The sequence below is a fragment of the Carassius auratus genome, chromosome 10, assembly GCF_003368295.1.
Source record: "Carassius auratus strain Wakin chromosome 10, ASM336829v1, whole genome shotgun sequence".
Lineage (NCBI taxonomy): Eukaryota > Metazoa > Chordata > Actinopteri > Cypriniformes > Cyprinidae > Carassius > Carassius auratus.
In genome coordinates, this window is record NC_039252.1 from 3,531,612 (window position 1) to 3,557,768 (window position 26,157).

Here is a 26,157-nt window from a genome sequence, read left to right on the forward strand (position 1 = left end):
CATTTTACATGGGATTATATCATATTATATAGCATACAGACTTAATAGAAAGTGTTGCTTCATTACTCGTATTATAGGGGAATTTCAGTGTAATATCAATCCAACACAATCAATATAATATACGACTGAACACAATGTGCGCATAGCTGTCATTTTTCGCATGATTCGTCTGACTTACACCTTCATTAGTCTGGATGAGTCTGGAGTCATGAGCAGTGCTTGATGTCTATTGGAGAGCTGTGATCGTTTACTCCTCCTCCTCCTCTTCATGCTGTCGGCTGTGTGGGTGTCTGACAGCTCCGGGAGTCTCAAACCCGCGCGCTTCAACACTCACCGCTCTCCGCGCAAATGCGCTTTTACTCCCGCGTACCTTCGTTCCGCGCGCCTCATGTCCTCCGGAACTCTCCAAGGATCGACGCGGTGCTGATGTGAGTCCGGTACTTTCATTCACTCGGCACGTTTCTTCAGTCGACGAGTATGCGTTCACGGTGGAGTTACATCGCCTGGATTTGCGTCTTCAGTCTCGGCGCGTTCAGGACATTCTGCATCCCCGGTAATGAAGGTGAGTCGCGGGATCCGGGAACGGTGCTGTTTGCAGGGATTGATGGTTGACAATCACCGGATTGCGCTCGGAGAAGAAGGTTCAGCATAGAACACTCTTCAGATCATGAACCGTTTTTGGCTCCATGAGGTCTTGGGTTGCTATTTGGTTGTTGGAGACTAAAAAAGTTTTTAATGTTAAATTAAAGACCCCTTTGATCCGTGCGATGGTTTCCGAGTTCGCTACATTATCACGATAGTGTTTATTTATTTATTTATTTTAAATGACCAGAAAACAATTTTAAGAAGTTGTTAGAACTGAAGATTCTAAAATGGCATTAGACTGTGAAACTGTTTGGTTTTTAATGGAACCATTGTTTTTCATAGACGAGCAGAATTTACCAAGAACAAATACAGAACATTAGAGAAGAATAAATGCATCAAAAACTGTCAGATTTAGTTTTATTAGGTAGTAGCCTGTTTTTGTGACATATGACGTGGATGGTTCTCCAACAGAAATGTTCTCCACACAGCATGAAATATCATATGTGAAGCATTGCGTAATATATTATCCACAAAGCCAACAATGATTTCACACCAGACTGTTTAATGGAGCAGAAGATCCGGTGAAGACCAGCGATTCCAGTTCACCAAACTCCCACAGCCAGGTGCTTTCTAAACCTCTCAATCCGCTCTCGCACATTCACTGAAAACATGAATTCATAAAGTATGTTGTGAATCGCTTCGTTGCCTTTGAACATGTTCACTGGGTCCCCTTTAAATATTTGATGCTCAGTATTGTTCAGTATGAACGTCCATTCACAATCACAGCTCAGATCAGACTGAAAGCACTATTCACTGAAGCTCAACCGTCAAGCTTTACAAGAATCAATTCAGCGGTCTATTAAAGACCTGTTGTAGCACCATCTTTCAAGACACAGGTATTAAACGATAGATGTAATGCCTATATATAATATGATTTCTCAGCACACACAAACAAAGATATATGGAGGAACTTCGTTAAGGCTTTAAGGTTTCATCCTTTAATTTACAAAAGTTAAATTTGCATACAAAAATATCTGTTGCGTTGGACCACAATGCCACTTTTGGTAAAAATATGATGTCTTCTTTTTGTGAGAGCTGATGTGTGCACGTGGGATGCTGCATTTGCATGAAAGGCGTAAAGACAAAGGAAGCACACACACACGGCTTCATCAAAGTTCCCTAAATTTGCTTTGTAGTGGTCAGAGAACAGCAGGCGCCGACTACAAATCATGTTTCATATTTTACAGCGTTATTTCCCAGGACACAAAACTGTATTCCTGTGAAACCCTTACTGGACGTTTTCACTAGCGTAGCTACATAAAAAAAAAAAAAAAAAAAGATTTCACCCGGTGATGCCATGGGAAATGTCAACAAATGATCTGCGAGTAAAATTGATGCGTTCCGATTTATCACTCGAGCTGAAGTGCGCAGACTATAGAATATGTAAATATTCTAATGAGCAGGAGTCAGCATATGGATAGTGCGGTGACAAGTGTGGGGATGAGTTGATTGATTGTACGCTGATGATGGCACAATAAAAAATGAGAGCAGGATGGGGGAGGGCGCTCGGGTGCCTACACAGACTGGCACAATGGCCCAGCAGACGACAAGGACAACGGCCACTCCAAAACCACAACAGCGGCGATAGTCTGCTAGAATTACAGCAAACCTGTCGATTCGGAGAGCTGCGACCCGCTGTAATCTGCACTTTAACAATATTTACAGTTACAGTACGATCGGACTGTTTATCCTTGAGTTTTCCAAAGCAGAAAGGCGATTTTCCGTTAAATATTCTGCAACGTACTACTCTTCCATACACTTCTTCTTCAGTGTTGCTCTTTTTCTAGTTTTGAAATGTATTTCCCCCCTCCCGAAGTTAGATTTCCACACATCCGCACCTCTTTCGACATTTGTATTTGCCTAAGGATGGACATAACCTCTCTTTTATCTAGTTCAGAACTGCTTTTCTTCCTGCTAATTAGATTTATGCGACTCTCCCCGGGATATTTTTTCCCGTTTAAGTAGGACAATGTACGTGGATGTCTGTCATTCAAAAGAAACACGTTTAGACCTCGTTTAAATAGGACACAAGTGGATTTCACAAGTGGTGTTCTCACAAATCATTATCAAATTTGAGGTTACATAATATTTGAGATCAATAGCCATTATTCGCATTCAGCTGTTGGTCTTGTTTATTAGGGCATGAAGTGCGAAAATGATCCTAAATATGTACTTTATATATCAGAAGTTTTGATGAACACATCTTTACCCTTCACATCTTCCTTTTTAGCTCTATTATGACATTTGTGTTGGTGTTTTAATCATTAGCTTGTTGTTTTGATCCCCAAAATGATATTGCTATTGTGAGTCATCTCACACATGCGAAACAGTCTCGCCACATAACCTTTGATCAACACAAGGTCAAATTAAAATGCAGCCCTGATTGGACTGTGAATGTAAAGGTCATCTAATTAGCCGCGGCGGTACTCGTTCGTAAAAGGTTCCAGCAGATAAAAAAGAACCTGTGACCTACTCTGGTTATCAAATACTGGCACAATAATCTAGAAAGACGGGCTTGATTAATAGACATCTCACATAGAATGTGCACTCAATTTAACCAAGGTCAAAGATTATGCAACAGATATTATTCCATGTTCTTTTATATTTTCTATAGGGTATTTTCAAATGATTTTCTGCTATGTTCTGAAACATTTAGATGAATATCGCAACAAGCCCATGTGATCTCATTTGTTTTAGCAGGCATTCAGATGTGAAGTGTCTGGATACATAATATTTTCTGTCCCTGACTGATTTTGAAGGGGGATCTCCCCCCCCCCCCAAATCATAAGACATACTATTTATTTTCTTTATTATTTATTTCTGACCCAAGTCCTTATTAAAATAGGGACCGGTTACAAATAAAACACAATTGGCATAATCTTAAACATTTTACAGAAATGCATTTTTATTTTAAGGGTTATATATTTTTGGATTTATGTAATTGATATACTCATTTTATTTTACTTTGAATGACACAGATTAAATAGGTTTAATAAAATGTTCAATTTAAAATCTATTTGCATTATATCCATATGTGCTTTACTTATAAATGTCTATAAAAAAACAAATAGACTGAGACTATATTGTTATTAAGGGATAAAAAAAATGATAAAAAACTATATGATTATGTGACTATGTGATTGAAGATAGTGCCATTGTTACAATGTAATAACATTGTAACTACTATGTTATATTAATATGTACTTACTATATAGTTAGAGTTTGGTTTAGGGATAGTTGTAGTAATTATGTATTACAAAATTAAGTGCATGTAACAACAGCACTGTAAAATAAAGTGCTACTGAAATCTATAAAAACAAACAAGATCTGAGTAAGACGATGTTGTAATAAAGAATAAATCTAATGTGATATGCGATCTGCATATAAATGCTCTTTCTATATTGCTTTTACAACTCCAGTTCATTGATTTGTCCCCGTTTCTCGTTCTCCCGCAGTGAACTTGCTGGACTCTCGCTCTGTCATTGGTGACCTGGGGTGGGTCGCCTACCCGAAGAATGGGGTGAGTTCCACACATCGTCCTGCCTCTCCACACTTTGAGTTAAGAGCCGATTTAGGAGAACATCTCAAGGTCTCAGATTCCCTCAACAGCAGAAAAGACAGTTTCAAAGTGGAAAATAATAGAGCATGGAGAGTGCAGCACGGAGAGAGATAGAGAGAGAGAGAGGGACTATGAGAGGTCAGAGACAAACAGAGAAGAAGGGGAAGCCCTTTTTTGTTCTAAAAGAGGCACAAAGACACACTAAACCCGCTGTTCTAATTTCTTTGTGACACTTAGAGTGTGATTCATTTCTGTTGAGCCAGCGAGCTGGTAAACCCACTGAACAATGTGTTGAATTTTAACGAGAAATGTCCAACTTTATGTACATATCTGTTTTTGGAATCCCGATTTCCATTGAGAATGCCAAAGTGAAGAAAGCTGAAGGTACATGAAATGGTGTGTCGGGAGAAAAGGAACATGTGTTGAGTATCTCGGTTGTTTTTGACAAGCTGACAGGAATAGGCAGCTACAAACTCGAATAGAACAAGAAAATATATATCCCAGTTTTGCTTCAGGTCTGTCAGTATCACAATGTTTTCACCCCCCCCCCCCCCCAAAAAAAAGCAACACCATCATGTGACCTTCTTTTCATGACATCACCGTATTTGCCGTTCCAAGAATAGTGCACCGACTAGGGCTGTGAAATACTGACAAAAACATCTTTTTTTCAATGTTTGTTGGTATTTTTTAAAATTATTAAACAATATTGTGCTGATTTTGTTTTTCTGCTGGTACCATGACTGGTCTATATGGAAGCCCAATTTTAGCAAAAAAATTAAATTAAATAAAAATACCTCACTGTCTGACTTTTCTCAGAATTGTGAGAATATTCATTCGCAATTGCTTGCTATTCAGAATTGCATAAAAAAAAGTCACAATTGCAATATATGGAGTAAAAATTGGGAGATATGTAGTGAGTTAGAAAGTCCAATTCTGAGGGACAAAAAGTCTGTTTTCTTACAATTTCGAGTTTATATCTCTCATTTCTGACTTTATAACACATAGTTTGTGTTATAAACATGTACTTTGTGAGTTATAGAGTCAAAAATGTTAGATAAAAACTCACAACTCAAGTCAAGTCAATTACAAACTTTATTTCTCAGAGCTGCAAGTTTAAATCTTGCAATTGTGACTTTTTTGTGGTAACTACCAAACAAATCAGAGTTGGGAGAAAAAAAAAAAAACCTTTCTTCTTTATTTCTTTTTCTTCTTTTTTCTAAAACGGACTTCCAGAGGTTTAGGCCTGTCATGGACAAATAAATAACACCAGTAGGTGGCAGCAAGTCCCTGTCTTAATGAGTGATTCATTGGATCATTAAAAAAAAAAGAGTTATTGACAATCAAAATATCACTAGGTATTGCTCTGAGACATGCAAATGTTCCTCTCTGGCTTTATTTGGAACTATTTTCAACAGCAAAACAGATAAAAATAAAAAAATAAAACAAAATCTAATTTGATGTTACTTAACTATATAAATACAAAAATGCAAACCTTTACAAGAATATTTTTTTGCTTTCATAACTCAAATTATCAAGACATTTTAATTGCATCCTCAACGCTTCTTCAAGCAGTCAATGATTTGGATTCTCAAGACATGTTTTTGTCGTTTCTTTTTTTTTTTTTTTTCAAAGTGAGTGAGAACTATACTCGATAAAGTCAGCTCAATTATCAACACAACCATTATGGTATTATTGCAGATGGTTACTATTGGACACCTTTAGCACTGACCCAGCTCTCACTTCTAGTTTTGGATTTTGAGATTTTGATTAGAAAAGTGTGTTTGCTTTTGGACTGTGCAAACGTTGTGATTTCTCCGTTCTCAATATCAGCTCGTTCATCCCAGCTGCTTTTTAGAGGCCTTTATTGTTATCCAGCCGTGGTCTGCGTCCAGTGTTGACAGTGTGCAGTTATAGCTTAATTCAGTTTCCTGTTGTGATGGTAAAAAAGAGCGCTTGCATTGTGCTTACCTGCACCTGCCCTCCAATGCAACAATACGGGCCGACAATAGATGCCAAAGTCTCCAGGCGCGCTGGATAACACCTGTTAAAGGAGATGATTATCCCTCCTCTCAGATGGAAATGCAAACATCCTCGTGTGATATCCTGTATATGACGTGGAATCTGAAGAGCGATAAATCAATGTCAAATACGGCAGAGGGCTTTTCACATCCTCCTCAATGGCTATTGAGATTGAATGATTTTTGCTCTATTATTAGATGTTCAAATTACTCAAGGGTGACATGTGCCATCTGAGATTATGTCAGCAAGCCTGAGATGTTAACTAGAATTGCTATAATCAGTCCCTCTAGAAAAACACGGATTTTTTTTGTGATTGTTGCGGGCAAAAATCCTTGATTTTTGTGGCACGTTGTCTTAAAAAAATGCGATGGAATATGCAGGATATTTTTGCAATTTCATGCGATGAATTTGCGTGAACTTGCAAAAACTGTGGTTTGATGAAAAAAGAGAAAAAAAGGTGATTCCCCCAACACCTTTTTCTCACTAGGCTACTACCTTTATGTAAAGAGTAATTTCTTATTACTTCCTATGATAAGCGAGCATACTAAATCCCAGAATATTTAAGTTGCAATCTCTTAAGTTATTTTACATACTACTAATATAATTACAACTGTAAGTTTTTGGTACTGTTCTGTAACAAAAAAGTGCAATCTTACAACTGTGAAGTTGCATCAACTTCTGAATGAAACTACAACGGTGTTAGTAGCCTAGTGAGAAGGGGGTGTTGGGGGAATCACCTTTTTTCTCTATTTCATCAAACCGCAGTTTTCGCAAGTTCTCGCAATATAATTTGTCTCCACTTTCATGTAACAAATCAGGAAACTGCTTCGCGCGTTCTTTTGCGCTTATTTTTGTTGGCAAATAAGAATGATTTGCACGCTTCAAGTTTCACCCTGATTTCACCGCGCAGTTTGCAGGTGATGTTCACGTCACGTAATTACGTCACTTCATAAGGTTCCCATGGCAATAGGGGGACAAGTGTGAGTGTTGTGTGTAGAAAACGCAACATTTTTTCAACTTCCTGCTAATATATATGTGAGTTTTTGCAACGAAAATACAGGGATTATGAAATCATGCTAGCCCCGCATATTTTGCTTTCTGAAATCGGCAATTTATGCAGCAAAAGAGCGCCGTATTTGAAAAAATGTGACCCTGCATAACTATGTGGCCTTTGGCTGATTATGCATTAAATCAGGTGATTGCATAATCACGTTTTTCTGGAGGGACTGTATAATGCAATATGTGTCAAAGTTTGATCAAACAGTTGTTAATATGTAAAATTTTCATTGATTTTTCAAGTCATTCATTCATTCATTCATTTTCTTTTAAAATGACTGTTCACCCCAGAACAAAGTTTAGTGTTCCCTAAAATGCTGTCTGAATAGACAGCTCACTATATGGATTTTGGAACGGAGCTGTTCAATAACAACAGTTTAAATTCTTGTTTGCATGATTTATGTCGGTAACGCAATTGGGTCAAATGCTGGTTTCTGAAGACTCAAAGGCTTTTGGATCTACAATCAGCAATCTGTACTTGCAGGTACATCACAAAACGCCAGCGTTTATCTTTTCTCCCCGGTTTGTTTGTTTTCAACCCTGGCTTCATGCTGCTTTAACCGCTGTCAGAGCGGCCCAGATTTGCCAAGTCAACGGAGCGGTTTACAGGAGCTCAGCTAAATCCGGGCTTTGTGCAGGCCTAGGGCACCTCTGGCTCACACCGCTGTCTCTTACCGAAGGGGAAAAACGCATTGACGTGATGCTCAACAGAAGAGCCTCTCCACCCACCCTGAAAAGTCACATTCACATGTCCCACCACACTCTCACGCAAAGACATTCAGACAGAATCATAGCAGGGAGCTGTTTTCAACCCAGCCTGTCAGTCATGTTTGGCTCCGCCCCCTGTGGACTCTGGGCGGCAATGACAGGGATGGCTGGGTAATGGTGATTTGTGGGTAATGATGGGTTCTTTTTTGAAAGGCAGTGTGTCGTACTTGCTCGCCAGTATTAAGCCGAGGAGGAAGTGCTCTGGGAGCTTGGGTTTATGGGTAAATGCATGCTTATAGCACACGCTAACTCACACTGGGAGAATCTAGGGTTTTAGGAGCAGAACGCATTGGTAAATAAGTGTGCTGGTACAGCAGAGGGAAGGATTTAGACCGAGAGAATGAGAAAATGGAGAGGGTCTCAGTAGGGGACGGTATGAAAGAGAGTTTGAATGATGATGGTTCACAGAAATTTGTGCGCAGAAAGGCCTGACAAGTGAACGAGCAAAGAGAAAAATAAATTATATGGTTATTTTTTATTTGGTTTTTTAGACTATTTCTGACACATAATAGTATATACTGGATATGGACACCACTGACTGCTGTTGTTGAAGGGATAGTCCATCCAAATATAAAACGTATGCCATTAGTTACCCAAAGTCGTGTCCTTCCAAATGCATAAGACATTTGTTCATCTTCTGGTATTTTTAAAAACAAGCTAATGCAATTTTTGTGCATGGCAATGAAGCGCCTTTGAATCAATCAATTGGTTATGGATCATCTGATTTTTAATAAATGGTCTCCATTAGCATGCACTAGCATAGCCACTAGCATACCAAATACACCAGGCTGTTGTCCAGGTGTGCCATTTCAATCTTTGGCTTGATATGATTCATGTTAGCACTACACAGATGTGACACCCATCCCCGTGCAATATCCCTTCTCAATGTGGCGTTTGTAATGAAAGCCTTTTTGAATTATCTATTCGTCTTCATCCATGTGTCAGAAATGTTGTCTTCCCAGAGTGCCTGGTGTTAGTAATGTATTTTCATATGAGAGGTTGAAACGAATATCCAAACGCCCTTGGATATCTTCATGATCCAAATTCGCACAGGCCCATTTTTATTTCAAGTGGCAGCTTTCCCTAAATTGCAGCTTTGCCAATGCAATTTACCAGATCGTGGCCACACTGACTCATATTGGAGAAATCTGTGATACACACTTTTCTGATTTATTCTGGTCCTGATGCATCACCATTTGGCCCTTTGCTGTATATGATCACCTCGAGTAAAATTCATATTGTAATATGGACGTTTGGCTGATTGGAATGAAATTAAAATGCTCCGTGAATGTCCTTTGATTGCTGAACGCGAGGAAGAGAAAAGGGAAGAGTGGTAATGGTACAGGGAAATGGATTTATGGTTCAGTTTTTCAAATGAGATGTGCTTAAGCTGTGACTTTGACATTAATGTTGAAATTTTATGAAATAAACAAAGGAGTATACAGGTATATAAATAATTCCATGACAATATTATAAGTTATTGGACACAATGAATAAATTAAGCAAACCATAGGTTTCTTAGTTGCAGAATGACTTTGAACCCATTTGAGAGACTTTATACCTGACTAAATGTTGAATGGTTCATAAAACTGATTAACTACTGAATGTGCTTTAAATAGACCATGCTTTACAGATACTTATTTCTTAGTTAAAATCTTGTTAATATTTAGCAGTAACTGCTAACGTGTGCTCTATGTACTGAATATTTTAACAAATGGAGTAGATTATGAACTATAAATGCTTATGAAAATGAAGTGCTTAGATGCATTGAATATGCACTTGTAGTGTACTGTACTTACATTAAATATGGGCATATCTGATAAATAAATAAATAAATAAGGCTACTTATGTGTACTTAGAGTATATGAGTATATAGAGTATATTTCATGACAATTTCTTCAATTTGTACTGACGTCATTTTTTTTCTTCTTCAACGTAGATTAAAAAGTGAAAAAGTAACATAGTAAAGCAAATGCAAATCACTTGATTATACTATAACTAGAACTATAGTGTTGTGTGATATTGCATTAAATGTTACTATATTTTAAATGCACTAAATTGCAACTTCAAACATATTTTAATAAATGACATGGGTTTCAATAGAAATGACATTAAAGCCAACACGATCTCACTCCAACTCGTCACATGTTGACGCTTGCGCAGGGCACTTTGGCGACACTTTTTGACACACAGGGTACCCCTTTAGCATCATTTTACGACGTGCAGGGTGCTCCATTGCTTTAAATAAGAAACCCTTAACGTCAATATGCAAAATTATATATTGGGCAATACTATTGGTTTATGGTTGGTTTTTGCAATAAATACCTGTGACTGTACTTTTATGTGCCTGTTACGTGTTTTATATTGTTCAGAAGTGGGTAGGTTTAGGGTATGGGGTGGGGTTACGCTACAATGAAAGTATTAATTTATATAAAATTATTCATTTGTTTTTTTTTTTATTTCAAATGCATGAAAACAATTAAATTAAGACAAACAACTGGAAAAATGCTTGGAAAATGTTCGCTAAAAGGGTAAATTGAGCATTACAAAGGTGTCCTGACCAAGCATCAATATATGATGAGTTGGAGTGAGACTGTGTTGGTAAAGCATATTTTAGTTTACCATAAATGCTTGTCAGTACATTCAGCAGTCCATCTTAACTATATTTCAATAGACAAAAGATGTCATTATAATTTTAAATTTTAATTGTACTTATGTTCTACTTAAGTGGATTTAATATAAATTTGAACTATAATGCATTCTTATTTAATTGCAATTAACATGCAGTTAAGTGCTTCAAACCATTACATTCAGTTCACATTAAGTGTATTCTTATTTACATAATACACAAATACTCTTTTTTGAAAGTATACTGAAGTGACCATGTTTTTCAACTATGACTGAGCCACATGCACTAACAAGGCCCCTTGTTTGATGAATTTTGTTGTACAAATTGAAGCAGTTATGCCATTTCCATATTAACTAAAATTACTGCCTATCTAGCACTTCATTATTTGTACACCTTCTAGCAACAAAGCCTTGCTCACACTAGATTTGAGCATGCATCATTTCGTCAGACGCTGAAACGATTGTGAAACGACGTCACACTCTGAAGTCTCTCTTAAAAAAAAATAAACACATAACAGAAAATATTAAATCCAAAATGTACAAGCATACAATCTCCTCCACTTTCCTGCAGCAAAGCAGTTTAACATTTATGTTCTTTTAATTATTACAACTATCGATCTTTTGTTGGTCACACAGTTTCAAATGATACAAATTCACACGTCAAAGTTGACCAGTCTTGAACTTTAGAGCTTAGCAAGATTCAAAACAACTTTGCATGAACTGGGGTTTCCGCTCTCCTTCGCATGCATATGAATGACAGTCATTGGAATGAAAAGTGCAGGGTGATTACACCTTAAGTCATGCTAAGTATAGGCAGTGCATTTTCTGTGTGTGAACTGCAAGACTGTTCGCACACACTGAATGACTCCCCGCGGTCCAGACTTCAGTTCTTCTAGTGTCCACACAGCTCACAATCGCTGACATTCAGAGAACGTCAGGCAGAGGTAATATGAGGCCTTGGGGGGGTCTCTCTGGTCACTGACTGTACGTTTGAAGAGTGCTGAAGGGCCGCTTGGGCCCTCTGGGTGCATTCTGAGGTCTTGCTTTGTTAACTGCCATGTTACAAGCCTCCTGACTGCGTAGATTATAGCTGGAAGATTGTTTTTCCAATCACTCTGCCACCTGATGTATTGTTATTGAGCATCTCTGTGGACAGCAAAGCATACAGCCATATTTTGTTAAATGTGGCAGTTGTGGTGTGTGAATGTGCCACAATCTGCTTTAAGGATTGCTGTACTATTATGTTACAGTACACATGCAGAACATTCCCCAACATATGTACTCATAGTGTTTAATGGAATTTTACTGGCTGAATTTTTATGGTTGTGTGTGTGTGTGTGTTCCTCTACTTTAACATGCCTTATATGTACAGAGATTATTGTTTTACACTTGACTTTTCCTGAAAAAAGCATTATCAAACATAAGTCTCTTATGCTCACCCATGCAGCCAGCAATTATTTGATAAAATTATAAATATTTTATTAGAAAATTACAATTATTTGAAATTGTGTTCCCCCTAAAGTAGTCTACTGTGTTTGTAAAAAGCATGCATGGGATGAATGAAACATGCTATGTGTGAGAAAAACTTCATGTGGTGTGTGATGCAAAGAATCAAGGTAAACATAACTTGTGAATAAAATATGACATTGAAAATTCCAATAAAGGTGTATTTTTTACAATATGTGTGGAAATATATTTAATATTGATATATTTAATATAAAAAATATTTTATAAAAACAAAAAAAAAATGTTTGCACAAATATCCCACTTTACCAAAAAAAAAAAAAAAAAAAAAAAAAAAAAAAAAATAGGTTATAAAAGTTCATGGTTGAAGAAACATACAGTTCCACTAATATTGCATCAGCCACTGAATATTTTTTCATATATAATTCCCAGAGTGTACTTGACCCAAATGACATGTCCATGAAGTCTACTGGACCGCAGGGTGTAGCATTTGTCATTTCATGATTCAGATGGGTGAGCGCACTCTTAGCGGGCATAATAAAAGTATGCCCTCAATGCACCCCTCTTCCAAGCACGCACTGTCTGACGGTCATTACTTCACCTAAATGTGGACCTGTATCTGTCCACTTCTATGGTGGTTGCCAACCCTGTTCCTGTATGGAGTTCTCCCAGCAGTAGTCATTTTGAATGTCATTTTTATCTAGTCTCAGCCTCAGACATCACACCCACAGACTGTTGGCTGAACGTCAGATGCATAAGGCACACAAAATTGGAAACACTGTGCCATGCCATGATGCCAAACCCCCTTATGGAAGAAGAAAGCCATTTTGTTTACACCAGTGACATTGAGCGCTTATCAGTATCAGCTAAGTCTGAAGATCTGGCTACGCCAAACTACTCTAATCTCACACACCCTTTTCAGGTCTCGGGGTGCAATTACATGAATGTGATTGTACTAAAAATGGAAATGTTTTTCAGTTTTGAAAGTTTTGTGTGTAGACAACACTGTAATATTCATGCCAGGCCAGTAGGTGGCAATCTCACTTTGTAAAGTACTGTAAATCTACTTTACTGTGTACAAACCTTTAGAATGAACACATAATACTCATGCGCATGATGTCTCCGTTTTCACAAATTCATCGCTTTCAACGATGGCATTGTTTTCAAAAACTGCACTTTACAAAACCAAAAGTTTGTTTTCTCAGGCTCCAAAAAAAAAGAAAAAAAGAAAAAAAATATGTTGTAAAATGAATGGCCAAAAAGCTGAAAAAATTTGCCTAAACTAACAAGCTAATGAGTAGGTCAAGAAGAGTTTGAATTTGGGAAAAATGTTGGGGATACATCAGGTCTAGGACTGGAAACCACTCTTCTTCTACACAGAAGGTTCAGTCAGAAGTGTTTTTGTCAGAGCCGTGGCCTCGTGGAAAGTTTTTTGACATATAGTGGAAACAGCACTTTAACTGTCTACAGTTTGAGTCCCAACTTGTGATCCTCTTTTTGGCCCCATTTACAATACATAATCATGTAGAGATAAATATGATATGAATAAATCTGGATGTGTGCATAATGCCATGTAAACGGACAGATATTCCATAGAATGTGAATTGTATGTCATTGAAAAAGTGATGGTAGCAAATTATGTCAATGCAGTTGGGCATTTTTCTGGGCCAAGTCTGCAGTTTTCCCACAGAACTGGGCTACCTTTACTCTGGTGCCATGGGTTAAAGTGATCTAACCCTTCTATTTCGATGTAGACGAGGGGCAACCACAAAAAATGCAATTGGGCTAATTTTGAACAGTAATTAGGCTGGTTTTATTTCCCAGACCTCTCAGACATCCACCCTGGGTTGTTTTGCCAATTGTATAGTGCAAATGCAGATATCAGATACAGGTCACTTTTAAAAGAAGATGTAAGATGCTCATCAGACCAAAAAAAAAAAAAAAAAAACACCACCAACAACAACATGTAATTAACAAATCAGAGTTGGGCATCAAGAACTGCAGTGTGAACCGTCCTCTCAAACAGAAGCCCCTAAAATGAATGAAAAATTTCTCTCTTTCTCTCCTTGTTTTTTTAGTGGGAAGAAATCGGAGAGGTGGACGAGAACTATGCGCCCATCCACACGTACCAGGTGTGTAAGGTGATGGAGCACAACCAGAACAACTGGTTGCAGACGGACCTCATCTTAAACCAAGGTGCTCAGAGAGTGTTCGTGGAGCTCAAGTTCACTCTACGGGACTGCAACAGTCTCCCTGGAGGTCTGGGCACTTGCAAAGAGACTTTCAACGTCTACTATTACGAAACCAACGACGAGGAGAGGAGAAATATTCGGGAAAGCCAGTACACGAAGATCGACACCATCGCGGCCGACGAGAGTTTCACAGAGCTTGATCTCGGAGACAGAGTCTTGAAGTTGAACACGGAAGTTCGCGATCTGGGTCCGTTGACCAAAAAAGGCTTCTACCTGGCTTTCCAAGACCTGGGCGCATGTATCGCGCTCGTGTCCGTCCGAGTCTTCTACAAAAAGTGTCCTTTTGTTGTCAGGAATTTGGCCCTATTCCCGGATACTATAACCGGGGCAGATTCCTCCCAGCTTCTGGAGGTGTCAGGGACCTGTGTCAACAACTCGGAAGCTGATGAACTTCCCAGAATGCATTGCAGTGCGGAGGGGGAGTGGCTGGTGCCCATTGGGAGGTGCATGTGCCAGGCGGGCCATGAGGAAGTTAATGGCTCCTGTCAAGGTTGGTGAACATCTTCATTATTATGCAAATGCGAGCACTGCCGATGCCACACATGTGTGACGTATCCCCTTGAACTGCGTCTCTGAATGTCACACACGCTGATGAGAACCTGACCTCTTTGTGTGGCGTGGGCAGACTGTGACGTTCATTTCACAATCTAGTAATTTTACGCTTTGCGTTTCTCATGTATTATGGCAGACAGAGTTTAAATTTGAGATGTTTATAATGGTTGTGTGCATATTTAAGCTACTTGAGAGCACTCGGCAGGTTTTCAAGATACTTTCTCAAGATGGTTAGATGGATTTACGTGACTCAGTGCTGAGAGGCGGCGATAATCATTGAGGAAATGGTAGAAGTGGTTTGGTAGTGTAATAGCTGTCAGAAAGCATAAGAATGACAGGCAGATTGAACAGTACAATGAATCTAACTGGATGGCAGCCCACTTCATGTCGGATATTGTAGAGTTTATTGTTTGATATAACACCATTTACTCTGTAACAAACTTACATTCAGAGAGTCTGAAAATCATGTGAATTGTGTGCACAAATATTTGTGCCTCGCAAATATTAACTTCTGAAAGGAAATGTTTTCAAGGTTTGACAGGAAAGTTTTGTTTTAGAGACTGTAGGCGGGGCTCGGTTTGTTCGAGGAAACTCCACCAAAATCAATCCATAACGGTTCAGTTTGTATTTGTTTCTTAGTAAACATTTATTTTAATATATATATAAATTGTTGCCATTCTTTGTGTCTATGCAAAATGACTGTTTTCAGGCTGGAATGACAAAGAAAACTCAAATTTGACAGATGTTCTGCAATACATCATTGAAAGAGCTGCCTGCTTGAATGAATGAATGAATGAATGACAACATTAAATAAAAACAGGAGAATTTTGTAAATTTTTGTAAATAAAAAAAATATATATATAATAATGAGTTACTAAAACACACACAAAAAGTATTAATTATTCAAAGAGACATTATGGAAGAAATCAGCCTTGATTTGATTTGTTATATTGTCAAATAAATACTTGTAATAGGTTTTTTTAGCCGTTGTTATTAGTATACATTGTGGATGGGATTTTGAATGGCTTATGTCTGTATCTTTGCAATATCCATTATACGACTTCTGTAATGACAGTACAAGTGTGAAAATCCAATCACAACAAGTAAAATGTACATAAAGGTAATGCAAACAAACAAACAAACAAAAAAAAAATCACAAAATCTAGTGCTACTCCAAATACTTTATTATTTTTGTCTTTCCTCGGAAGCATCAGGTTAAGATGATAGAACTATTTTGCATCCTAACTTTGGATTCTTTAGGCACCAGAGTCTTTGATCGTCACTTTTTGATTTTAATTCCCTGTGAAATATGCTTTTGCTTTCTGCACCATTCTTCCTGAAATGCGAACACATGGGTAGCTCATCTTACTAAGTGGTGTCTTGCTTCATCTCAGAAACTGAAAATTCATAGGGCAGTCATTCTTTAGTTCGGTTATGTCTAAATCAGTTTTGGATTCATCTTTATTATAACTTATATTCCAAGCTGTTCCTTTGATAAACCTATTGTATAACTTTCCAAGACTTGTAATATAATGCACTTTGCATGGATTAAAATACATTACTACTTTTTGTTGTTGTTGTTGAGCTTGCATGAGGACTAATTGTTATTATTTGGGAAAGAGCAACATAAGATTATTCTTGATTTTTAATATTGGTGACTTAACAATGTGGGTAAATAGTAACAAAATTTCATTTTAAATTAGTTTACCTTTTAATCATTAACCTACCAGACGTTCATGTCTTAGTTTTGATGGCTTTACCCAACCCAGAGGAGCCCAGAGGATATGATGATGGTTTGGATAGAGGAGACAGGAAGTGATCGAAGGGTCCACGCTCCAGCGGTGGAGGAGGGCAGTGTGTCCTGTGAATGAAACAGTACCTTCCTCCTCCTCCTCCTCCTCTCCTCAGATTGCTTCCTTTGTCTGCTGCCAGAGTTGGCGCTTTGCGATAAGGACTCTTTTTGAGCTCAGTGTGATATTTCTGTGCGAATTAATTTCCATTGAGCTGTCCCGAGGGAATGTCCAGTGCGTCTGCGATGTAAGCTTTACAGGGAGTTGGTTTGTGCAGTTGGCAAGGTTTCCAAGCAGACTAGGCAACAAAGTGTCGGAAACGCTTTCAGGACTTTTGTCTAGAGGAACGGCAGCAATTCAGTGGGCAAAATGGTACAATGAGCACCGGAGCTGTGGGTGTGGAGTGCTGTTTCTATTCAAATGTTTCATGCAGACAATTCTAAAATGACTGTAAACATGAAAGTCACCTGAGATAAAGAGGAAAGGGGCTGCCTGGATGCTCTTTAGGGAGACACGCTGAATGGATTCAGTTTGTCAAATAAATAGGACATTTTATTAGAGTAGAATAGAAATAATGCAGATGCTGATGGCTTAGAGAGATTGCACCTCTTGCAATTAGAATAGAATAGATCTTATGAGTTCAACTATGACAGCTTGTGCAATTACCCAGCAGGAAATGCATTAAGGCTCGTTCACACCAAGAACGCTAACTGTAGTGATAACTACGTTAGCCTTCACATCAACGGACGATCCGAAAACGCTCTAAAAATGATTCCAGTTATATCATTCCTCTATGCCATTATCTTTAATGTTGTGGTGTCTGCTCTTCTCTTAGGTTGCGGCCAGTTTAGTGAAATTTAATGCACATAAAACGTTGATTGTCTGTTGTCAAAAGTGTTACGATCACTTCCAAACCTTAGCAGAGAAAATGTGGTTTCCGAATTAAACGACTGGATTTTGCTTGCAGAAATATTATAATGTAATATATAATATTATATTATAAATATTAATATAGTGTTAAACGTGACTGCACCCTTACATTTAGAACATTTTCACAACTTTGTAGTTGTAGTTATTGTTCTTGGTGAGGAACATGCCTTTGTGCTCATAAATATAGGACACATTTTGTCTCACGTTGCCAGATTTTGACTTTTGCCATGAAGCCTCATCTACATTGTGTCTTATTTTGGCCAGGATATCTGACCAACATATTTAGGGGTTCAAGTTAATGTAAAAGAGAAAATAGATAACCAAAATTATAGACTGGCACAAAGAAAAAAAAAAAAGTATGATGAATCGATAGTTACAGAAAATATACTAATGTAAGTTGTGTTTTGAGCCAATCAGGGAAGCTCAGAACCATCATTACCAACATACTTTAAATTGAACTATTTAGTTTTTCCCGAATCCATAGTTCCAATTAATATTTTTTAACTATGGTTCTAAGGCAGTTAGAAGCGGTTCAGTGTGTAATATGACGTGTACTTTAATAGCAATATACCACAGGGAACCACGGAGCCAAGCTTAATATCAGAACAAAGTTTACACCAATAATCGGACCTAAATTTGGTCTTGAGCTGATTCATTAGCAGAAGTTATCACTCCACCACCTGCTTGACGTCATTAACAACAGATTTAAACGACAGATGTGCGGCAAAGTTTCTGCATTTTCAGGAAACAGGATAGCTGCTAATTGTTTCTTCAACAATGCATTATACTACAGTCTTTGTATTTTGGCTCTCATAGACTTTGAGCAGTTCATTTTATCTGACTGCAGCGTCTATACCACCTTTTTCTGATTAATGTCAAAATTTGACTCCTCTGGAATAATAAAATGCTGCATTTTAACTTAAATCAATGGTAATTTAATCCCAATAGATTCTGATAAATATATACCTAGATCTAAATTGTTGAGATTAAATCTAGGGGGAAGCTGTGGCCTAATGCTTAGAGAATCAAACTTGTAACACAAAGGTCTCAGGTTTGAGTCTCAGTGCCTGCAGGATTACCATACTTGGCAAATGTCACGACTTTCACTTGATGTAATGGAGATGTTTTTTGGGGAAGTCGTGGCCTAATGGTTAGAGAGTTTGACTCCTAACCTTAAGGTTGTGGGTTCGAGTCTCAAGCCTGAGGTGCCCTTGAGCAAGGCACCAAACCACCAACTGCTCCCCGGGCGCCGCAGCATAAATGGCTGCCCACTTTTTCGGGTGTGTGTTCACGGTGTGTGGGTTAAATGCAGAGCACAAATTCTGAGTCTGGGTCACCATACTTGGCTGTATGTCACGCCACTAATGTAATGTTGCCATGTCCTCATAAAATCCTCAATGCATGTCAGACAATAGTTTAATAAAACAGTGGAGAAGGGAATGAATCTGCTGTCTCCATGTAGCCATATCACACAGAACTGAGAATTTATATAATTTGCACCAAAATGAAATGCCAGAGCATGTCTCATTCAAATTAACAGTGGTGGACATAAAAAAACGAATTAGCAAAGGCCTGTGGAGGTGTGAGTGAAGTACAGGAGTGTGGATGGGACGGCGTCCGGCTCTCTGTGGGATTGAGCCGGCTCTCCGGGCCGGAAGCTTTCTGAAAGAGCTGGATCTCCACTGATCTCCCTCTATTTTCATTCCTGTCAGCCGTTACTGCTGCAGATGTCAAACTCAATTCGGTCACTCGCTACATACCAAAGGACTGAGCTACTGTGGAAATGTACCAAAGACAAAGATATTTTGGAGAGCACATCACGCTAACAGCATCGGGAGACCGGAACTGGCAGAGTTTCAGTCTTATTTCCACTGTGTGATATTTACTCATCCACATATTGTATTATTGTATTGTACAGATTAAAGTATTAATTTGTTTGGAGGCACTCTTGTCATAAAATAAATCAAAATAAAATATTTTACCTTTAATAAAATAATTTTCAGCTTATTATAGGCCGCATTCCTCCTGTTTATGACTTGCTCAATATGGCAATAAATTAAATATGATTTTGAAATGTATTTCATTTATTATTACTATTTTTTTTACATAATAATATTAAACTATATAAAATAAATATATTCTAATTATACTACTTGATAATTTTATTAAAATTAATAATAAGTTTATAGTGCAACTTTAAAATGAAAATTATATTTACTTGCTCACTTCATTTTCAAAAGTTTAACATTAATATAATTTTTAATAATAATAATAAAAAAAACAAATTAACGTTTAGTTTAACATGATGTCCAGACGTTTAATTAAATTCATTTTTTTTTGTGTTTTTTCTTTTGCAAATTTTATCATATGTCATTATTTATTAAATATTTAGCGTGTATTAAGTATTCAGTGTGAATGTTCTGTAGTGTGAATATTATTCAAAATGTATTCAGAGTATACAGAGAATGAGTAGACAAGGCCCTTTTTTATAATTTTATTTATCTATCTTTCATCCTTTTTGGAGCATGGCAGCCTTAGGTCATGATATATGTATATTTAATGGTAAAGAAGAGCATGAACATTCTGCTAAACGTCTTTTGTGTTTTATGGAGGTAAGTAAGTGTTTTAAATGGCCTCCTGGCAAGTAAATCATAACAGAATTCTCTATTTCGTATGAATTATTCTTCACATTTTTCATATCAGCTGACAATTTCACAATCATTCGTGGCATGTAATACCATAGAAGTATAGAAAGCGAATTAGTGATTGATTGATTTCAATGCACTGTTCATAAACGGCTTGCTACTTCAGTAGGATGGTAATTTTATAGTGATTGACTACATTTTCCTGTGCCCTCAGTATGAGAATTTAATAGGATTTTTTATGGGCTCATTTGTAAGCCGTTCTACCTGTGATTTCACCCACTGCTGCAGACTGCAGTGCAGAGATGTCGCTCTGAAAGAAGTACGTCGCCTCTTCTTGAGAGTCAGGAAATGACAGCTTCATCCAGAAAGTCTTCTCACCGCGTCTGTGAGCCCCGCTGGCGAAAGAAGCCCAGCTTCACACACACAAGTGAAAATGCCACAGCCTGAGCCGTCCACACTCACTGCTGTGCGAGAAGCTGCCCGGGTTGTGTTTAATTCAGCAATTCCTCCTGCACACCACCATTGTACAGTTACTTTACAGTCTTGTTAATCGACGCAGAGTTTGACGGTTGCAGGTTTTCACAGGTCGGACGTGTGTAACATGTCCCTGGTTTGATTCGTATTAGTTTTGAGATGGCAGTCGTGTGTGGGATTAACGTTTCTGATGTGATTATGTGTGGGTGAACGTTGATCTGAGCAGACTGAAGTGTGGTATGTAGGTTGTTCTTGAGCAAACTAGGTCTGCATTGACACTAAAGAAATGCAAGGTCTTTGGAGGTTATTTTGGAGTTGCAGTCAAATGCAAATCAAGAACATGCTTTGCCTTATTCAAACACACAGAGAAGCTATTGCTGTTTACAAGACCGTACATGTTTCAGTGTTTCAGTTTATTAATATTTGTATAATTTTTTTAAGTATATTAACTTACTTTATGACTCAACCCAGTAGCAAATGTTTTTATTTTTTAATTCATTATACTTTTTAACCATTTATATGGATACTTTTTATGCAATATGCAGAATTATAAACATGAAATGTAAAATTTTTAAGTCTTGATTTAGATAATGCATGGAACAAACACAGGGCTAAAAAACTGTTTGAGCATTTTCTTTAATATCAAGTGACAAATTAATTTGTGCCAATGCCAATGTCAATAATTAAATAAAATTAAATAAAATTAAATATATATATATATATATATTTACATTTATTCATTTAGCGACTTACAAATGAAGACAGTGGAAGCAATCAAAAACAACAAAATAGCAATGATGTATAAGTGCTATAACAAGTCTCAGTTAGGTTAACACAGTACACGTAGCATGGGATTTTAAATAATATAATAAATTAAAAGAAAACAGAATAAAAAAAAAAGAATAGAGCAAGCTAGTTAGAGGTCTTTACACACACACACACATATAAAATTGCATAGTAAATGAAAAGAAAATGGAATACAAAAAGATTAGAAAGGTAGTTAGATTTTTTTTTTTTTTAAGAATAGAATTAGAATAGTGAGTGTTAAAGTTAGAGGGTCAAATAAAGATGGAAGAAATGTGTTTAAGCCATTCTTGAAGATGGCTAAAGATTCGGATTGAGTTGGGGAGGTCATTCCACCAGGAGGGAACATTTAATTCAAAAGACCGTAAAAGTGACTTTGTGCTTCTTTGGGATGGCACAATCAAGTGACGTTCACTTGCAGAACGCAAGCTTCTAGAGAGCACATAAGTCTGAAGTAACAAATTTAGGTAAATGGGTGCAGAGCCAGTGGTAGTTTTGTAGGCAAATATCAATGCCTTGAATTTTATGCGAGCAGCTATTGGAAGCCAGTGCAAATTGATAAACAGAGGTGTGACGTGTATTCTTTTTGGCTCATTAAAAATTAAACTTGCTGCCGCGTTCTGGAAGAATTGTAAAGGTTTGATAGAATTGGCTGGAAGACCTGCCAAGAGGGCATTGCAATAGTCCAGCCTGGACAGAACAAGAGCTTGAACAAGGAGTTGTGCAGCATGTTCCGAAAGAAAGGGCTTGATCTTCTTGATGTTGAATAAAGCAAATCTGCAGGATTGGACAGTTTTAGCAATGTGGTCTGAGAAAGTCAGCTGATCATCAATCATAACTCCAAGGCTTCTAGCTGTTTTTGAAGGAGTTATGGTTAATGTGCCTAACTTGATGGTGAAATTTTGATGAAACGATGGGTTTGCTGGAATCACAAGCAGTTCTGTCTTGGCAAGGTTGAGTTGAAGGTGATGGTCCATCATCCATGAAGAAATGTCTGTTAGACAAGCTGAGATGCGAATAGCTACCGTCGGATCATCAGGATGGAAGGAGAGGTAGAGTTAAGTGTCAATAATATAGCAGTGATATGAAAAGCCATGTTTCTGAATGACCGAACCTAATGATGCCATGTAGACAGAGAAGAGAAGTGGTCCAAGAACTGAGCCCTGAGGTACCTCAGTAGTTAGAAGTTGTGACTTGGACACCTCTCCTCTCCAAGATACTTTGAAGGACCTATCTGATAGGTAAGACTCAAACCATTGAAGTGTGGTTCCTGAGATGTCTTTTGCCAGTAGGGTTGATAGGAGGATCTGGTGGTTAACAGTGTCAAAAGCAGCGGACAGATCAAGAAGGATAATTACTGAAGATTTGGATTCTGCTCTTGCCAGTCTTAGAGCTTCAACAACTGAGAGCAAGGCCGTCTCAGTTGAATGTCCACTTCTGAAGCCAGATTGGTTGCTGTCAAGGAGATTGTTGTGTGTGAGAAATGTAGAGACTTGTTTGAACACCACTCGTTCAAGTGTTTTTGCAATGAAAGGAAGAAGGGAAACTGGTCTGTATTTCTCTAAAAGAGATGGGTTATACGTGCCTGTCTAAATGATGAGGGAAAAACACCAGTGTGGAGGGAAGTGTTGATGATGTGAGTGAGTGCAGGTACAACTGCAGGAGAAATGGCTTGAAGGAGATGAGATGGAATAGGATCAAGCGGGCAAGTAGTAGGGTGATTAGAAAGGATGAGTTTTGAGACTTCTGCCTCAGAGAGTGAAGAGAAGGATGTAAATGAGTGTAAGTTTGCTGGTGATATGAGCTTGACTGATTGTGGTGTGGAAAATTGTGCACTAATGTGTTTAATTTTATTAATGAAAAACGTTGCAAAGTTGTCAGCTATTAGAGATGAAGCAGGAGGAGGAGGAGGAGGACAAAGTAGTGAGGAAAATGTTTTAAAAAGCATGCAAGAGTTATATGAATTGTTAATTTTGTTATGGTAGTATGTCATTTTAGCAGTGGAGACATTAGCAGAGAAAGAAGATAGGAGTGACAGAAACTCAATAAGGTTAGTACTATTTTTGGACTTGCGCCACACCCTTTCAGCAGCTCTAAGCTTAGAACAGTGTTTGCGTAGAACATCAGATAACCAAGGGGCAGAATGGGTGTTACGGGCTGGCCTGGAAGACAAGGGGCAAACAGTGTCTAAACAAGATGTAAGAGTGGAGCAGAAAGTATCAGTAGCACTGTTCGCGTCCAAAGATGCAAACAGTTTAGGGGAAGGAAGTGAAGATGAAACCATTCAGATAGACGGGAGGGTGAAAGTGTGCGTATCTTACGTCGAAAGATGACATGTGGAGGGGTAATTGATGAGTCAGGGACCATGTTGAGGTTAAGAGTGAGGAGGAAGTGATCCGACGTGTGCAGTAGAGTAACCAGAACATGATCAGTAGAGCTGATCCAGTTGGTTGCCTGATTTGTGAGTAGCAGTAGTTGACGCTTGGTTGAGATTAAAAGAGGCAAGCAGAGAGTGGAAATCAGCCAACAGAGGTTTATCTAGATGGATGTTAAAATCTCCAAGCATAACTAGGGGAGTACCATCATCAGAAAAGGTTGAGAGCAACACATCTAATTCATCCAAAAAGTTACCCAGTGGTCCTCGGGGTTGATAGACAACTATAAAATGTATTTTAAAAGGGTAGGTAACAGTAACTGAAAGAGATTCAAGGGTAGGTTAGAAGGGTAGGTAACAGTATTGGAAAAAAAGATTCAAAGCAGCTGTTGATACCCAAAGATGGTAAAGGATTACATTTCCAATCATTAGAGATGAGCAGACCAGTACCTCCACCTCTTCCAGTCAAACGGGGGGAGTGGGAAAAAGATGAATTATTGGAGAGTGCTGCAGGTGTAGCAGTGTCCTCTGGTTTGATCCAGGTCTCTGTTAGGGCCATGAGATGAAGCCTTGAATGACTAATAATAGAAGTAATTAAATCGGCTTTGTTTACAGCAGACTGACAATTCCAGAGACCAATAGAAAAAAAAAGTAGTGTATTAGCAGATATAGGCAAAGTTTGCAGGTTGTTAAGATTGCGCTGCCTACATTGTGTGATGTGTTGTTTTCGAGTGGTAGTGATAGTAGGGATCTGGAAACACATAGTAAGATTTGGTTATAAACAAAAACAACTGAAACAGAAATGAAACAAGTAGAAAGAAAAAAAAAGATTAATCAAAACAATACTTATATTCCCTGCCGGTGTCCCTGCCCGGTGGAGTCGCACGGTAGAGTCGATGGTCTTTACACTCTTCGGTCTTCACACGAGGAGGGCTTAACTGGAGGGCTGCCGCGGTATACTAATCTTTTTTTAAACCCGACAAAACGGAAAGTGAATTCAGCTGAACGCACTTTACTGTTTATCACAACAAAGGACTAAGCAAGCGCACAACACTGACAACGTATGCGATAGAGTACAAGACCAAATGCAGCACGAATAAATAATAAATATATATATATAGGAAAGTCTTATCAACTTTGAAAAGTTGATAAGACTTTCCTCACTCTGAATAATTATATATTGTAAAATAAGCTGCATGTTATTATTTGTAATCAGCACAGTGTTTCTCTCTCTATTTCTCTCTCTCTCTCTCTGCTGTCCTTGAGCAGAATAGATCAGCGACCTGTTTTTTCGGGGTGGTGACCCACCTGTTGAGAATTTCTGAATATCTGATTAAATGACAGAAATGTTGCAATTATGCATAATTATATCCTGTTTTAGTCCCTATCAAATTCCCTTTCAATACCTGCAGCACCTGCACACAATTCCTTTATTTATTTTACAAGCCGCACACTACAGTTTCTGAATGCTGCTTGGGAATGTGTTTTGGGGGTGTTTTATAAAAACGAAGAATGAAAATATGAATCAAAAGCCGTTAAACCATCAAAATATTGGGGAAGCATTGATATTTTAGCTTAAACTGGAGATGTCAACATGCATGATCCTTATCCTGCTTTCCATTCAAGTCAGATGGAATATTTATCAGAAGATCACATATAAACAAACAGCAATGCTGGCATTTGTTCCAAAGGAAATCATTTACCGTGTTTTCTGCGCCTTTATCTGCAAACATCTGCTAAACTGGTTTTACTGCCATGTAAATGTGGGAACTTTGACTTAATAATGTATGTTATTTGCTTAAACAGTCAACTAAACGACAGGGAAGTGTAATTTAAACATCTGTTTCTGAGATTTTCATAATTCGAAGTTTCTAAACTGCGAGTATAAAGTTCAAACAATGTTCCCTTGTTGTCATATGTTAAGAAAGAAGCTGTCAATTCTGGACGTCTGCTTTTAATGGAATGCAACATTAACCCTCAGACTGATTGTTTTCTGGTCTATAATTTGGTGGATTTTGGCAGGGCTTCGTTTGAACCAGTTTGCACCAAAAATGGAGAGAATCTAATTGATTTCCCCCATTTTTGTGCAGTAAATAGTGTAGCATTACATCCAATCTAAGCTCTTTTCATATCCCACAATGAATGACAAAACCCAACAATGGCATTTCTGATGCGTTTTCAGGCCTGCCTATAACGG

General features: G+C 38.0%; 1 protein-coding gene across 2 annotated transcripts in view; it reads left to right on the forward strand.

Annotated features, from left to right (window-relative positions):
- The first annotated feature begins 246 nt into the window (after positions 1-246).
- epha5 (EPH receptor A5) overlaps positions 247-26,157 on the forward strand; it is an 82,287-nt gene continuing 56,376 nt past the window's right edge. The window contains exons 1-3 of one of the 2 annotated variants that reach the window (XM_026273227.1): positions 247-562; positions 4,101-4,165; positions 14,218-14,881. In XM_026273227.1, the coding sequence (XP_026129012.1) occupies positions 478-562; positions 4,101-4,165; positions 14,218-14,881 (814 nt within the window). In that variant the 5' untranslated portion in view covers positions 247-477. The remainder of the gene's footprint in view (positions 563-4,100; positions 4,166-14,217; positions 14,882-26,157) is intronic. The other variant, XM_026273228.1, reaches the window with a different exon arrangement.